The 18,289-nt window shown below is 32.8% G+C and overlaps 2 protein-coding genes across 3 annotated transcripts in view; both read right to left on the bottom strand.

The window, feature by feature from the left end:
• Positions 1-1,274: 1,274 nt before the first annotated feature.
• On the bottom strand, positions 1,275-7,464 carry LOC120348792 (FYVE, RhoGEF and PH domain-containing protein 6-like). Its single transcript, XM_039441428.1, has 4 exons — positions 7,444-7,464; positions 4,761-4,898; positions 3,614-3,780; positions 1,275-1,647 (listed from the first exon to the last, which is right to left on the bottom strand). Exons 1-4 carry the CDS (start codon positions 7,462-7,464, stop codon positions 1,617-1,619), a joined length of 357 nt encoding a protein of 118 aa, XP_039297362.1. The 3' UTR covers positions 1,275-1,616.
• Positions 7,465-7,636: 172 nt separating this feature from the next.
• LOC111045804 (serine/threonine-protein phosphatase 6 regulatory ankyrin repeat subunit B) overlaps positions 7,637-18,289 on the bottom strand; it is a 33,127-nt gene continuing 22,474 nt past the window's right edge. For both annotated transcript variants that reach the window (XM_039442308.1, XM_039442309.1), the window contains exons 3-7: positions 17,844-17,960; positions 13,252-13,635; positions 12,138-12,360; positions 9,425-9,544; positions 7,637-8,666 (exon numbers count right to left, since the gene is read on the bottom strand). In XM_039442308.1, the coding sequence (XP_039298242.1) occupies positions 8,665-8,666; positions 9,425-9,544; positions 12,138-12,360; positions 13,252-13,635; positions 17,844-17,960 (846 nt within the window). In that variant the 3' untranslated portion in view covers positions 7,637-8,664. The remainder of the gene's footprint in view (positions 8,667-9,424; positions 9,545-12,137; positions 12,361-13,251; positions 13,636-17,843; positions 17,961-18,289) is intronic.

Genomic DNA, 18,289 nt, shown 5'->3' with positions numbered 1-18,289 from the left:
TCTCTTCCGAATAATCGTACCTAATGTATTTTTGCAGGTGATATTAATATCGATATTTTGAGCACTGATCGCTGTACATTCCAGTATCTGAATGTTATGAATGGAAATGGTTTTAATTCTTCAATTAATATTCCGACTAGAAAAGTGGATAATAGTCAATCTTTAATTGATCATATATTCTTCAAGAATTCTACACATTCTATCGAACCAAAAATAGCTAATGTCTTTAAATTAAATATCACTGATCACTTTGCTACCACTCTTCATATAAATCTAAACAGTAAATTGCCTCACACAGACAAATATAATTACTATGATTGATTTTAATAAACTTAAATCATACCTACTGCACGAAAAATGGAAATTTCTGAACAATGATGATTCTGTTGATTCTATGGTTGAGAGGTTTGTTAATACTCTTACAAATTATATACATATTTGAAAAAGAAAATAATGATAAGAAAAAACCACTGAAACCATGGATCACGCTGGGCTTGATAGAGTCTATTAATGAAAGAGATAAAATTGCCAAGCAACTAAAAAAGGAACCTTTCAATACTAACTTGAAAAATAAATTCAGGAAATAGGAACCTACTGAATAATCTTATAAATCGTACAAAGGATGATTATTATAAAACTAAAATTAACGAATGTGGGAATAATGCAAAAAAATTATGGTCTTACATAAATGAACTACTAGATAGGAAATGGAAAGAAAATGAAATAAAATTAAATTAATACTTTGTAAATGTTGGTAAAACTTATGCTGATTTGATACCTAAATATACCAGCCAGTCCGCTTATGAATTCAAATATAAGAAAAATAACTCGAGATTGACCGACTCTTTTGTCTTGCAACCGGTAAATGAAATTCAAATAAAAAATGCCATACTCAGTCTGAAAAATAATACATGTCCAGGTATTGATGGTATAAATAGTAAAACTTTAAAAATAGTAGCCGATTTCATTGCCTATCCTTTCACATCAATTATAAATAAATGTTTTCGCGAAGGAGTTTTTCCACAATTGTTCAAGGTCGCCAAAATCAAACCTCTATTCAAATCAGGTGATAAAAAACTCACTGAGAACTATAGACCAATCAGTTTGCTTAGTTCATCAACGAAAATAATGGAGAAAGTGATAAAATTTCAAATTATTGAATTCTTTGACTTACATGGGCTAATAGAAGACCACCAATTTGGATTTCAAAAAAATAAATGTACTGATGATGCTCTAATCCATTTCTCAAATTCTGTGGCATATTTGTTAAATAAGGGAAAGAAAACAATTGCGGTTTTCCTTGATCTAGCCAAGGCTTTCGATACTGTGGCTCACAACCAACTACTAAATAAACTGGATCGAGCAGGAATCAGAGGTACAACTCTGAGATTGTTCCAGAGCTACCTTGCACATAGATCACAAATTCTTACACTTGATGACTGTGTGAGTGATCTGCCTCTCTCCGGTTATGGTCTCCCTCAGGGAACAGTCTTATCACCAATCTTATTCCTTCTTTATGTAAATGAGATACTCAGATTAGACCTGAATGGAGGTGTGGTATTCTCATTTGCTGACGATACTGTGCTGTTGTTTGGAGAGAGCACCTGGCAGAGAGTCTATGGAGCCGCCTCCAGAGGCATCTCCACTCTGAAGAAATGGTTAGATGTTAACTCCCTAAGCTTAAATATTAAAAAAACAAAATATACCGCCTTTTCAAGAAATATCTCTGGACATGAAGAGACAAATTGTACACTTAAATTGCATTTAAATTGTAATTTATTAGACGATGTTCCCTGTAGATGTCCTGAGATTGAAAGGACTAGTCAAATAAAATATTTGGGTTTGATAATCGAGGAGGATTCAAGTGGAGAAGGCATATTGAATACCTATGCCATAAACTAAGGTTTGTCTCCTATAATTTTTATAAGTTGAGGTCGATACTTGATTTATCAAAGTTGAGAATGCTTTATTTTGCAATTGTACAATCTCTATTAAATTATGGCTTGGCGGTTTGGGGTGGTACTTATGACACTCTTTTGTTACCACTATTGATTATACAGAAAATGATCATAAAAACCATATTAAATAAACCCATATTCTTCCCCTCGAAAATTGCATTCAGTGAATTGAGAGTCATGTCAATCCGTCAACTCTATGTGCTTAGCATATTTAAATATTTCAATAAACATAGAAGCTCATTTTCAAGAATCAATGTAACTCATAGAACAAGATACAATCTACATAGATATGTTACTTATGATTCGAATTTAACGGTTATTCGTAAGCAGCTGGTATACATCGCTCCAAAGATTGTAAACTGCATCCCGAACGAGCTCATCAGTGTACCTATTAAGTTTGTACCAATACATATTAAAAACTGGATACTTCACAACTATTATTTCCATCTTAATATTTTATGAGTTCAAAATTTTTTCAGCTTTTAAAACTATTCATTATTGTCTGGATTAATTCACAATTAATAGCATTTATTTTAAATATACTTACCATTGTTTGAATAAAAAGATTCCATTTTAAATTATTAGCTTAAGATTTAGAAACAGTTACGGTAAGTCTCTACTCCTACTGGCGAACAAGTGTTTCACTTATGCCAGTAGTTCTTCACCTCCAGCCGTATTTTACAGATAGATGATATAGATATTTAGAATAATAATTATTGTTTTTTTTCTGATTGTCACATCTTTGTACAGTTTTTGTGTTTTGGTGAAATAGATTGAATTGAATTATAACTGCAATAGCTTGTATGTTTTCAATAGATGACATGTCGTCTTGAACTGAATTTACTATCACAGAATGTATTGTACTAAAATTTACTAAAATCTTTAAAAATCTGCACAAAACAACGCCCACCTTCCAATAGAGCTACCGCGCGACTGGATACGCAACGGCCCTAAGGCCGACCAGTACGTGAGTGGGGAGACCGCCATTGCGGCCCGGCCCTAAGACCGGGACTGAACAGTCCGGGCCTTAAGACCGATCGAAACGTGTATGGTAGGCCTAACTCGACGCCGGAAACGCCACGTTAACGCCGCGAGGGTTGAGAAAGGAGACTCAGTCTCCGAAAATTTCCCCCATTTCTAATGTAAGTTTGTTTTCTATCTATTTATGTCTTGTGTCTCCTGTTTTAAAGTTTTAAAGTGACACTTTTAAAGTTTGTAATATGAATTAAAACAGGAGACATAAGACATAAATAGATTGAAAACACTTAAAAACTTACATTAGAAATGGGGGAAATTTTCGGGAACTGAGTTCCCTTCCTCAAGTGAGGAGAAGTTGTATGTTTGGATTCAATGTATCTATGTGTTTCATTGATGAAAGAGTTAGTCCCATGTTATACGAGCACAGGAGCACCAATGCCGCGGCGTTGAACCAAGTTCTACACAGCGTTGTTAGCGCGCACTATGGAAGTACCATTGCCCAGTTAACGCGACGCTAACTCGACGCCGGAAACGCCCCGTTAACGCCGCGACATTAGCGCTCGTATAACATGGGCATTATCCTATCAAATTTACTTGACAATAGAAAAAATAATTGAAAAAATGGTGCTTCTAAACAAATAATTGCCTTTAGAGATGTAAATATGAATGATACCTACTTGGCTCTCAGTGTGAAACTTCTTGTGCTAGAAATAATACTGAATTCCGTTCGACAATCAGCACTCTGAGGTACGGTCACCTTCATTCCGCTCAAAGGTGATTCATATTTCACCCGAAATCCAGTCATTTTTCCATAGAACGTTGTGTAGAGGAGGCAATCGTTCAACTGAAAAGATGTTTCATGAAATTATCATTCATTTTGCTATTAAACATATCACTATAAAAATCACATTTTACTGAGTTTATAGGTCCGAATTCAACAAGGTAGCACAACAAAATAAGAGAATAAATGTTCACTTGTAATATGAATGAATGAATGTGTTTTGTTAACCAAAAGCAGAATAAAAGTAAGATTTATAAAAATATAAGAATATTCTACTGCACATAAATATAAATACATAACTATACATAATAAATTAACATGAATCCATGAAAATACAGGAACTGTTATTACTAAATTGGAAATTATTATGAAATAGTGATTTAATTCATTATTACTGACAATAATCCTTCTTACAGTATCAACGGTTTATAATTATGCTCCAGTGCATAGGTGAGTGCAGCAGGTGAGGCAGAATTCCGGCAAAAGGAAGATTCCTTGTGCGCCAGTGTTTGTCGTAAAATCAGCTTAAACAGACTAAGATAACAACTTAAATTCAGCTTATGCAGTGTTCAACACAAAATTGATAATATCCTATAATATTGATTTTTATTGCAGTCATTGATTTAAATTTGAATGAAAGTACTTATTTAATCTTACTCACGGACTGGAGAGCGAGCTTACGAGTCACTCAAGTAAAAAACACTTCTACTGTATGTATAATGAGGATAATGACAAATTGGATTTCAAGTGATGAATAACATCGCAGTTCATAATAAATAGAGATTTACAACTTGAATAAGTAAAAAAATGGTATAGCCTATTGAATGAGAAAAAATAAGAAATAAGTATCAAATTGATGAAGTAAGGCTGCAGTTTCAATAATATTGGATTTCATTGTGTATTTAAAAAAAACAGGCTCGATATTCAATACAAGAATTTTCTATGAAAAACAGTATACTAGGAGGAAGAACATAGGATAATGAATTTCGTGTTCATTTTTGAATCTATATTACCAAATAATATTTTAATAAATATAATATTACCAATATAAAGTGACGTAGTTGGTTTTCTTTTCTGCTTAACTTGCATAGTTCTCCTTCCTTGATGAACCTTCTAGACGGTTTGATAAGTTCATAATTTCCAAGTTGTTCCTGTATCTGAAGTAACTTTCCTAAATGTTCCTGTAAAAAACAGATTATCAACTACACAATACATTCTATAGCAAATAATTTACTATAGAATACGGTACTGTAAACGTTATCACTGTTTTGAAACATTACTTGAAACAGTGTATTGTGGTTCTGATCTTTAAATTATTATTATTATTTGTATACATGAGAGAAAACCAAAACAAATTTCTTCAAGCAAAATTTTCCTTTTGCTAGATACATCAAAATTTATTTTTTCTTTAAATTTTACAAAAATCATAACTCAGTACTTATTAGAGATAGGGAATTCTGAATGATCTAATTTCATTCAGAATTTTATAATCTAAAACAAAGGCGAGAGTAATTTTTTCCGTCCGATCACTGGATTTGGCAGAAATAGTTGAAAACTGGAAAATGAACTGAAAATACGAGGTTTTTGGACCACTCTGTATCTAGCACAAGGAAATTTTGCATAAATAAATTGGTTCTGGACTTCTCTCATGATTGTATGCAAATGATATATTAAAAAATCAGAACTGAAATATAAATTGCAAGCACCAATATATATAGTGACTGGACTCTATCTCCCTTCTTGAAAAAAGATTTGACTGTAGCCACTTTCCAAACTTCTGGGATCCTCAATAATTGTCTCCAGCACATATTTTTATCAAATGGAGGAAGTGAAGTTTGAGGAAGAGTGTCCCATTCATGAACAGCTCCATTTTAAACCATCCGGCCCAGTCTTATCTTATACTCTTTTCTAACCTTGTATTCTGCAGGCTGAAACCTATTAATTTTAAATTGGAAAATTTTCAATTTATTTTAAATTGAAAACCTATTTAATTTTAAATTTCCGTTGATATTTTTCAAATATTTTGTAATTTTCCAATTTAGGAATATCAACGGAAATTTAAAATTAAATAGGTTTTCAATTTAAAATAAATTGAAAATTTTCCAATTTAGGAAATTTAAAATTAAATAGGTTTTAGCCTGCAGAATACAATGTTAGAAAAGAGTATAATATAAGAAGTTTTATCACTCAGCTTGGGACAATGAAGCGACCAAAGACTACTTTCAGGTTGCAGGGGCAGTGGGCGCGCACAGGCTCATTCAATGATTGGAAAAATATACGCCTATGCTATGCGTAGAGTGACTTTATTTACCAAAGTTTAGTCAGTGAACGTCAAGTTTTTATTGTTTATGCCACAATTCACACTACACATATAATTAATGAGTTATACATAGAAATGAATTAATAAGAAAATGATTCAAGACTTTTAACGTGAAGGTGAAATAAAGGTACTTGAATCGATAATGTTGGGGCGGTAATCATTCATTATACGTTCGTGGCGCCTCCCTAGCCTCCTGCCCCGGTCGCCCTGCCCTCTGGGCAGCCCTGGTTATGGAAACATTATTTTTCTGTCCAGTACACCTCCAGCTATAGAGCTATATATTGTCATATATAGAGAGCCACGGTTTATGCCATAAATGCGGTTGATACTTCAACCACAGTTTGCCAAATACCACAACAGAAAATCATTTTGTAAAATAATAAATGCTACTCCCCGACGGGACTCTACAATACAAAAAGATGACATTCAACATTATTGTGCTCCATATCAAATGCCCCCAAAAATTGAAGAGACTTGTGATACCAAAAAATCGCTTCATTTTGTGCTCACACGCAACTTAAAACTTACTTACTTCATCAGCTTACAGCTGATGATGTGTGAGCACACATGAAAGCATGCTCCTGTGAAATATTAATTTCTATTAAAATAAAGTGGATTTTTTGACATTATCTCAAGTCTCTTCAATTATGGAAAAATTCCACAACATCAATATTTACTCTACAAACTTAATTCATGATGCCTCCAAAAACTTTAAATTTATGCTACTTTAGTTTATTACAATTCCCTTCTACCATCGGACAGAAAATAATAATATTCTGTAGTAATATATAAATAGTTATATTTTCTGTAATGATTTGTTTACTTTTGTAATTGAATTTTGTAAATAATGCCAACCTGCTATAGGATAATTTCCTAAAAGGCAACTGTACTAAATAAATAAGTAAATAGTAATATTATTCCTATTTTTGAAGTTGAATTCTTATGTTGAAGAGAATAGCCCGGTCACACGTACATTAAATTCAATTGCGGTGACGTAAATTATAAAACTATTAACTTCTACATTTCAAATTAATTTCTTTTTTAATAATTTTGTAAACCAATAAATTTTGTATTTCTTATAATGATTTCTTCTTTTTATTTCTTTAAAATATCTGCTCTATAATCTTCAGCTATGTATCTCCTTTGTAACTTTTCTTCCCATCTGAGAAGTGGTGGAGCCCCCAATATTTACAAAAAATACAACATTAGTTACAAATGGTGATTCATATTAATCATTATCTTTTAACGTAATGAAATTGTAAAAGTTACTTTCCGTTTCGTCACAATTCAAGTTCAATTTTAATAGTGAAAAAGTATGGATATGTAACACAGCAAAATTCATGTTATGATCGAATTGACGATGGCAGTTGATGATATGGAATCCATAAAGACTTACTCAAACTTACGTATTGAAGCGTCTGGCACATTGAAAAATATTACATTTAATAGTACCAAATACAACAATTTTCTAATGTCTGTTGATGTATCTGTGATAGTACCTAATTCTGATCATATTACTTTAAAATACAGTTAAAATTAGATTGTACACCCAGTAGTCATAAGGTTTAACTAGTGAATAGGAATGATGGAACAAACAACTTAAGAAATACAAATCTTTAATTATTTATAAAATTGAACACATCTTATTAATTGTAGTTATAGAAAATCCAAAAAACTGATTCACATAATATTTATCCCTCCAATAAATTCAAGTAAAAAGGAACGTTGAACCGACAAAACATTCACGCTTACTCTACAAATTTATTTATCATTTTGCAAGTTTTGTCTCTTTTCTCTCCCCTCTTGCTTTTCCAGTCCATTCTATAAATATTCATCTACAGTATATAAACTATAACTATTTATCATGAACTCATGTCTTGGATTAATGACTCATCTTTAGTTAATTAGACTTATTCCTGGTTGCACGAAACTATTTTTTGATTTCAGCCATGATTAGATGATGTCACTAGAACCAACGAGAGAGGTCATCATCAATCAGCATTTTATCACCGTTAAACTCTATAAATGTTTGTGCAATCGGGTCCTTATTATTATAGTTTGAACTATCAGTTTCATTCAGTCTGAAAAATCTTGAGTACCTCAGATACGAGTCTTAAAAAATATAAACGAAAAAATGTAAAAAAGTAAAATGTAATTACACATTAACTATTTATCTTATACTACTTATAAATTTTTTCTTCTTTCTTTTCCTATAAAACATTTTATAACTCTTCAAACAATTACACAAGCAACAAATAAAGCAATCAAATAAAGCATAATATAACATATTCCCTCGTCTTTCATCTACATAAAATCGTTTAAATTTTCAGACACTATTAATAAACTAGCAAAAATAAACAATCAACCATTTAGTAAATAGATATTACAAACACGATTTTCATCAAGTTACATAAATCTTCAGGTATCGTGTAACTTATATATTTGAAATCAAATCAAAATTATTTTGAAATCAATATGATAAATTTAACAATTAAGACAAACATTATTTGTCGTCCGATTAATATTGAAAGTCAGTAGTCATGAATGCTCGCTTGCCATTGGTCGAGATGATTCTTTCTATTCCTCAACGCGAACACACATACAACGGGAGATGTCTGGGGGTCCTCTCCTGGAAATATTTGTAAAAGACCTCAAATTATGTGCGATTCTACGCAATTTCTACTTAAAATACTAAAATCTCAAAAAACATTACCAGTTAAGTAGCCTACACATTATTTAGAATTTCCTTTGAAAATATCATAGACCTACGGTATTTTAGATCAAATAAAAAAATATATGTAGAATGGTATGAAAAAGAATTTTATTAGTTAGTACGACTTCTCAATATTTTAGATAGCATAATCATTATTTTTATAGCATAATAATTAGATATAATATTTTGGCCCTAAGTAGGCCTACTCCAAGTCAATATTAATACAAATAGGCTTCAAACCTATTAACATTATAGTCTTAGTTATAGAATAGAATAGAATATTTTCTTTATTCAACACAGCAAAAACTAAAACATCATGCAGTTGAATATCATCACTAAAATCTAACATTAATACACATTATAATCTACAAACTAATCATATTATACTAGAATCAATGTGAATGCAATGAAATACAATATCAATATAACATAGTCAACACAATGTATCATTTATTACATGATAAAGTGATTGATTTTGAGTTGATTTAATTTATCATGATATTTACTTCAGTGCAATAAACTCAAATATATACCTACTAATAATATTTGGATAATTTCATTCAATAGGTCTACTATTTATCTGATTATACATAAAACATGAAGTAAGTTTATTATTAATAAGGAAATGATTCATATGTAAATTCGATATAAATAAACACAATTTGTGTACTCACACCATAGGTGGGGCTTTTCAAACAATATCCCATAATTGCTTAGTTTCTCTAGCTTAGATTCTCCACATGCTGTCGCAAGTATTTTTATGCAGTCATTGTGTCCCTCCTGAAGAGCGATCGCTGAAAAAAGTATTAAAAAAAATTATTTTCGAACAAATAATATATTAATACTTGAATTATAATATTTTGCTGGCATTAGAAAACCTCCCAAGTGTCCAATTTTCCTTTTTGAAATGGAAATATTTTTATTCAACTATAAATACAAGTACAGTACATTTAGAGCTTGTCACAATGCATTATTACATCAATTTATTATAATTATAATCAAAGTAATTGCATACAATAATTTTAAATAATCACAATAAAAAGCTTGGCTGCAATTTCAGGGTTTTTCTCGTTAGTGAACCATCCTATATAATAATTTCCAGAATTTTTTAGCTGAATAATTATCTTATAAGCATAAATTGGGTGGAATAAAAATGATCAGTGCAGCGGTATTGGTGCCGAATACGAATAGATTCACACATGGAAGCTATTCAGAACATTGTAAAATTCCAATTCAGTGTAAGAAGATACATGAGAGTTATTCTGTTCATTGAAGGTATCTGGTCAGAAGCGCTGAATATTTTTTACTTTCCTTGCCCTACTACCATAGGTAAGGAAAGTATTGCTTTCCAAAAAAAATTAAGGTACCCCAATTTCAAGTTTTCTATAAGTTTCAAGGTCCCCTGAGTCCAAAAACATGATTTTTGGGTGTTGGTCTGTGTGTGTGTTTGTGTGTGTGTGTGTGTGTGTGTGTGTGTGTGGTGTGTGTGTGTGTGTGTGTGTGTGTGTGTCTGTGAACACGATAACTCCATTCCTAATTAACCGATTGACTTGAAATTTTAAACTTAAGGTCCTTATACCATGAGGACCCGACAATAAGAAATTCAATTCAAGATGGCGGAAAAAATGGCGGATAATTACTAAAAAAAAACATGTTTTTCACGTTTTTCTCGAAAACGGCTCTAACGATTTTCTTCAAATTCATACCATGGATAGCTACTTATAAGCTCTATAAACTGGCATGAGTCTCATTCCTGAGAAAATTGCAGGAGCTCCGTAATGTTCTTGAAAAAAATGGCGGATAATTACTAAAAACCCATGTTTTTCACGGTTTTCTCAAAAACGGCTCTAACGATTTTCTTCAAATTTATACCATGGATAGCTATTTATAATCCCTATCAACTGACATGAGTCTCATTTCTGGTAAAATTGCAGGAGCTCCGAAATATTCTTGAAAAAAATGGCGGATAATTACTAAAAAACCATGTTTTTCATGATTTTCTCAAAAATAAGTTGAACGATTTTTTTGAAATTCATATCCTGTATAGTTATTTATCAGCTCTATCAACTGGCATGAGTCTCCTTTCTGGGAAACTAATGGGGGGTCCACCCCATCCTTGAGAAATGAACTTACTAACCTCCTTCTCGTGCATGAGGTAGGTAGGTAGCGCAGTTCATAAAAAGAACACAAGTCGAGATATTTCATCTGTAGAACAGCTGTTTTGACGACTTTAAAAAAATGACTAAAGAAAATCATCGAATTTCACAATTTACACAAAGGAAAAAGTACTCTGAAAACAATTATATATACACATATACAGAAGTCTGATCGTAGTTTCAAATATGAGCAAGGAAAGTTGTGTGAGTGTACCACACCAGAATTTTTGCGTTCGCTAGCCGGATAAATAACAGGCCATGCCTTTTCTGAAGACGCGCGAAATAAATTCAGCACATAAGATGCCCGTATAGTTGGAGCCTAAGTCCGCAAGGATCATCCCGATCAGCTGATCAAAAGCGACGCATGTTGATGGCGTCATTCGAGTTCAAATTCAATTGAATTCATTATAAACCAACATTTTTACAAAAGTATTGATTTGAGTAAGATAACAATTCATAAATTAGAATCATTATGTTATTAATTGACAATGAACTATAATTATCACTGTCTTTAGATTGAAATAGCCTCAAATTCATTATTTATTGACGTGAGCATTTATAAAAATAAATTGATATCGTCCATGAGAAGAACAGGTTCTATCAACATGATATTGCCAGTTACTATAATAATAATTATACTATTAGGCTACAATGAATTGTACGCGTACAATAGCCTCTTTTATTAGCATATGACATTTCATTACAATCATAAATAATTTGGCAATTGAATTATTGTATACATTTATGCTTGCTTCGAAATTCAGATTAATTTATTAAAAATAAATTAATGCCAGTAAATACTGGAGCAGGCTGAATATTGGAATCGTTTGCTGAGTTAGTGAGCTATAGCAGACACAAGCTATCTTTTCTCTATGGCTATAGTGAGGTTCACGTTATAATGGCAGTAGAGAACAGGGTTGCCTTCTATATAGCTCATATATGTAATACTAACTATTCATTCTTTATTGTTTAAAATAATCATTTATATTTTATTGGCCAAGAAAATATATTTTTCAATTAATGAATCATACATTTTTTCATAATTGAGCAAATTAATAAATTGTATACCTACATTGTTGAAATACGTTCTGGAAACGTTGCGGAGCTGAAAAGGATAGCAATATCTGCTTTGCCGAATTTGAGTTTAGAATAAAAGTTGATGTGCCTGTAGATTTAAGAGATTAATAATTATGGTGAAAACAGGGAACCATAAAAAGGTATGTGGACTCACCCAAAGGAGTAGCTGCTTGGTGACTGATGACCAACGGGTGAGCGCCGTGTTCCAGGAGCATTTGAATGATTTCACTGTGGCCTTTCCAGGCAGCCATGTGGAGAGCAGTTCGCCCTCCAATATCTCGAGCATTGACATCAACATTTCTTCCTTTCTTCAACAATCTAAGTGCCAATGTCTCATGTCCCAGCCAAGCGCTGATGTGCAGTGCTGTAGTAGTATTCTGTTGGAAAACATAACTGGTTAGAAAAGTCATATAGAATTTCATTAACACTTCACATGGGCTACTTTTTAAATTAATAAAACAATATAAAAATCTTAAAGCACCCTTTATTTTTTAAAAACTTTGAAATATTTCAACAACTAGTTTCGGTGATCACACTATGGACGATGGACCATGGACGATGGTGTGATCACTGGAACTAGTTGTTGAAATATTTCAAAGTTTTTAAAAAATGAAGGGTGCTTCAAGATGTTTATATTCTTTTATTAATTTGGAATTACTTAGTGATAGATCATATTGAGATATTTGTATGTTATTATAGGTTTTGTTAATAGCCAGACTGAGTGAGTTGGTAGCTGTCCAGTCTTCTTTACCAATATTTGCATTATCTATTAAACTTTGAACTAAATTTCAACGTTTATTATTCACCTGCACTGCTGTATCATCTGCATACATGTATATCTTTATCTTTTTTTCTTAGGGCTATTTATCAAGACTACTTGATAATGACATTAGTAGCCGAAACATGTCGTGACGAAATAATTTTAAAAGGGTACTCAGATTTATACTTTTATCTATATGTATATCTTTACTCTATCTTCTCCTATAGCTAAGGGTGAGTCATTAACATACATCAAGTGCCTGAGTTTAATTAATTCTTTGTATCTGTTTTAGAGAAAGAAATTCATAAGTAACTGTAAACTTTGCAAGATCTGAATTTCAAGTATTTGAACTGGAATTTCAAGCAATTCGACTGAGTATGATATATGTGCTTTTATTTCATTCAAGCAATTCAGTTAATTACAATTAAATCACATACACACAAAAACAAACGCAATTCTACTCACATGCAGACCAGTACCCAAACAAAAAGTAAATCCATATAGTTACCTTCTCAAAACCGTTAAATATAGAAAGGTATAGCATTAAGCTTCTAATATCATTTCCCAGCAAATACGTAAATCGATGGATTATGTTTTTGACATCATCTTTAACATTGTAATCATCATCATCTTCATCTTCTTCGTCGTCTTCTTCTTCGTCGTCTTCTTCTTCATCATCATCATCATCATCATCATCATCATCATCATCATCAACAACATCCTCAAGATCGTCCTCATCTTCACTGTCGCTGACATTAATGTCTTCCTCTTCATAATGTTCCTCATCTGTATCTTCTTGTTGAACCTCCTCAAGTCTTCCTGAATCTCCGAGTCTTTGGAGTGCTATAGATACCTGCAATGTGATCTCTGCATGATCTCTTTGTTCTTCTTCCTGAAAATAGAACAAAATTGGCTCGGTTCAGAATTTTATTAAATGTAGTTGGATGTAATAAAGTAACAGGGTGAATACTCAAGGATGGATTTATTTATTATTTATTTATACATTGATACAAACAATATCATTCTCAACTATGAATGATTGGGAAAGGTGCAACAAGCTTAAAGCTCAAAACTGTTCCTTCCCCAAATTTAGATAGAAATTGTCCAAAAATAGGTTATGTTTACACTTTATGATTTTTGTGCAATTTTGAATCCAAAATATTCATAAACTAGGAATTTAGAAAAGTTGAAAACCAAATTGAATAAGAATACTCAACTAGAGCATCACTGATAACTGAAAAATATGTAAATAATTGAAAATTTTAAAACTTGTATTAAAAACGAATATTAGTTTGATGAATCTCAGTGGTAGTGCATCGGCACCGACAGCATTACTCTTAGGCTCAACTCACACTTACGCGACTCAGGTCGACAACAGACTCGACTCTAGTCGGGAGCATAATGTTTCCAAATGGTGACACTCAGACCAGTCGATTCTAGTCTCCGCGACGTCACCATTTGAAAACACATGCTCTCGACTAGAGTCGAGTCTCTTCTCGACCTGAGTCGCGTAAGTGTGAGTTGAGCCTAAGTTTTAGTTTATTTTCAAGTTTTAAAATTTTCAATAATTAATACAGTATTTTTCAATTATTAGTGATGCTCTATATAAGTATTGAGATGGCAGAATACTCATCAACTGTTTGTAGTTTTATGTTGGCGTGATGACGTCACAGCGCCCTCGTTTATCATTACTCTTACAAGATAAACACGACCCGGACAGCTGATGAGCATTCTACCTTCCATCTATTTACCTTGATGATGTAGTCTTATAAAATGTTTCTAAAACGTGGACTATTTTACTACTAAATGAAGTACCAGGACTATTAGCTTTAGATAACATTGCAAATTGGAACATAAACGCCCTATACCATGGGAATTCTTCTTGTGCTGTTTTTTCTTCAAGGTAATACCAACATCACGGACGAAATCTATTACAGAGTTTAGTTACCTATATTTTAGTAAAAGGTATTACAAGACTGGATCTTCATTTCTATGATTATGTAAGTATATTTCAATTATTATTGTATTATTAATTGAAAATATTTTCTAGTGATTTTGTATTTTGGAGAAATAAAGTTTCTTTCTTTCATATATACACACACACACACACACACACACACACACACACACTTACAAGTACACATATGCAGAATACATTCACAGTACAATCATAGTTACTTCTATATCATAGTAATTTTATTCATAGTTACCTCAGTAACATGGTGGTTCATAGTAGCCATAGGCTCCTCAATTCTCGACCTCTTCTCGTTCTCTGCATCGGCCTCTTCTGCCAATCCTGGAAAATGACAATAAAATAATGAAATGTAATTTCAAGATTGAAAGATTTAACTATAAAATATTCCCTAGAACGTGAGGTTGACAATCTTGTCTTGCTATGGAAAGACGCTCTGCTATTCTGACTGTTTTCATAAATCCGGGACTTATTTTGTTAAGATTCAAGTCAAGAATGGTACGGGAGTTGAAGTTTTGTTTGGAGTGTCATCAAATAAATTTATATGATAGTAATTGGTAATGTTACTAGTAGTTCTGTGAACAGTAGACCTACCGCAGTTTTCTCATCCACAAGTATCTGGTGTCACCTGTTCACTGGCTTCTCCAAACATCTGTGTGATTCATGCAATGAATAATCCACTTGTCAACTGATTGATTACGAATAATTCTATAGGCGAGGCACAGCAAGTTTCCAGTAGTCTGAACAAAGTGCGGCAGTCAAACCAGATTAGTCTGACAAATAAAATAAGAATATACAACTCAAACAAACTCAGAATGTTTTGCTGTAGGTAGTGAAACTTGGAAAATTTCAAACAGCGCTACCAGGAAAATTCAGGTATTTGTCAATAAATGTCTTGAGATATATGGTGGCCCAATAGAATGTCCAATGTAGAAGTGTGGGAGAAGACCAACCAAGAGTCTCTGCACATAACTATCCACATAACTAGAAGGAAGTGGGCATGGATCGAACACACACTGCGCACACGCAGACCACCGGGTCACATTCAAACACAGGCTTTGCAATGGAACCCTGCTGGGTGAAGGAGAAGGGGCCGACCCCGTCATACATGGAGAACAGGTGTGCACAACGAACTCAAGGATGCGGCAAACAGGTGAAGGTTCTAGCTCAGAGCCGTGTGAGATGGAGGCTTGCTGTTGATGCCCTATGTTCCACTAGGATCGAACAGGATTAAGGCTGTGCAAAGGCTAAAAATAAACTTTCTACTGGTGATATTTTTCAAATATTTTCGATTTGTATACCATCAAGCTATCAAAATGAGAAACTTTTCTCAGGTAAACATTTTTTTCCGATCATTACTTTTTGAGATATGAGCGCCTAAAGTTTAAATTTTTGGGACAGAACATTTCAAATTCGGTAAGAGATTAATCCATGAGATTTGAAGGATTGATTCTCCATGGTATTGTTGATCTAGTAAAATAAAAATTTTCTGAAAATATCAATTTTTGAGAAAGTTATTCAATTTACTAAAAATGACCAAAAATAACTTTTTGTTGAGTTATTTTTGGTAAATTGAATAACTTTATCTAAACTTTATATTTTCATAAAATTCTCGTTTCACTAGATCTACAATACCAAGAAGAATCAATCCTCTAAATTTCATGGATTTATCTCTTACCGAATCTGAAATGTTCTGTTCCCAAAATTTTAACTTTAGGCGCTCATATATAAAAAGTAATGATCGGAAAAAATGTTTTCCTGAGAAAACGTTTTCATTTTGATAGCTTGATGATATACAAATCGAAAAACTTTGAAAATTATCACCAGTTGAAAGTTTTTTTTTAGCCTTTGCACAGCCTCAAGTGAGTGATAGAAATAAGGAGAAATCGTCAGCTTTTGTGGAATTGAATTGAATGTTAGTGAAAAACTTTGTGTTGGGGAATAAATGAAGAATGAATGGAAAGGAACTTTGAAACTAGTGAATATCAAAGAGAATTTGAGCAAAGAAGACAGGGAAACAAGGAGGAAACTAACTCCTCATCTGGACAAGTTGAACAGGGAAGGTGAGAATGTAATTATTATGAATGATTAATTATTGAAAATGGAAAGTGTGCAGTACGAAGACAGAAAACAATAGCTGGATGAGAGATTCTATTATTGAGATAGTAAAGCATATGAAAAGTACATGCATACACGAAGAAGAAACAAGTAATTAATTTTTTTCTATTCTTACTTCTTTTCTTCAAAGAACGTTCAGGCTTTTTCTCATCATTTCCTTTTCCGAAAATGGAACTTCCCATCTGAAAAAGAAAATAAGTGATCGAATTAGAAATAAATGACAATGGCGTAGATAGATCTCAAGAGGCCCCAGTGCAAACCCTTGAATTGGGGCCCTCTTTATATAAAATATCGAAAATACTATTGTTACAAGAAGACAACCACATGATCAAGGTGATTGCCAAGTATCTATCAACTGTTTACACAAAATCTTGGTTAGTGTTAGGCATCAATGCATGTAGGCTTCAAAAGAAAATTATTTCAAAAATAACAAAAGCAATAGGCCAGTTAAGCAATAAGGTAAAACCTTTGAAGGTATTGGTTTTCCATCATAGGCTTTATGCTATTCCGCAATAATCCTAGAGACATTTAAGATCAAAATCGCCTCATAGAAAATAATTGTTACCACTTCAAGATTTGGCAGATATGTCGTACTCATATGATGCTGAACAACATACCAAAAGTCTTTGGCAATAAACCTTTGTCCTATTGCCAACTTAAAAAGGCATTATTACCAATATTTAGTAATACCATACAGAAAAGATAGCATAAGAAGGTATCCCATGGTATAGGTAGGTAGTTCTGAATTACTACCAGCGTCACATAGCTTCATCAAAAAGAAGTACCAGGACTATCAGCTTGAAAATTACAACATAAACGCCCTATACCATGGGATTTCTTCTTGTGCTATTTTTTCTTCAAGGTAATACCAACATCACGGACGAAAACTATTGTACTACGTCTAGCTACTGATTAGAATCATCTGTCCAGTGACTTTTGTGCCACGCTGTATTACTTTTTTGTGTTATTATATGAGGCAATAAATTTGATTTGGTATTTTGATTACTAACGTTCTCGCCGCGGGTCATGATGTGCTCGTTCTCGGGTTGCAAGTCAGGCTGTGCGTCATCGTTGTGAACAATGTCCCCTTCACCAGAGGCAACCATCAACTCATCACCAACTGGTGCCTGCAATACAAACACCAATCAAATCTATAATATTGTAAAGAAACGATTTGGCTTATTGTAAAGAAACATGTAGTGGTTTATACAATACACTAGATGACGCAACATCACGTCTCAACAACTGGACTGATTAACTTGAAATTTCGCATACAGAAGATTCTCGATTTATCGATGATGGTTATAGGCCTATTCCAAATTCTTCAAGATTTCAGTTTGTCAAGGTTCTCAATATTATAATCTGTACCTTCAAGGATTATCAAGATACACGTGATCTATACTTGATCTAATTGTCATGTTTGGCGTGTGCCTAAAAACGTGATTTCCGCTGCAGA

The sequence above is a fragment of the Nilaparvata lugens genome, chromosome X (genome assembly GCF_014356525.2).
Source record: "Nilaparvata lugens isolate BPH chromosome X, ASM1435652v1, whole genome shotgun sequence".
In the NCBI taxonomy this organism is placed as follows: domain Eukaryota; kingdom Metazoa; phylum Arthropoda; class Insecta; order Hemiptera; family Delphacidae; genus Nilaparvata; species Nilaparvata lugens.
This window is presented reverse-complemented; position numbering and strand designations above follow the sequence as displayed.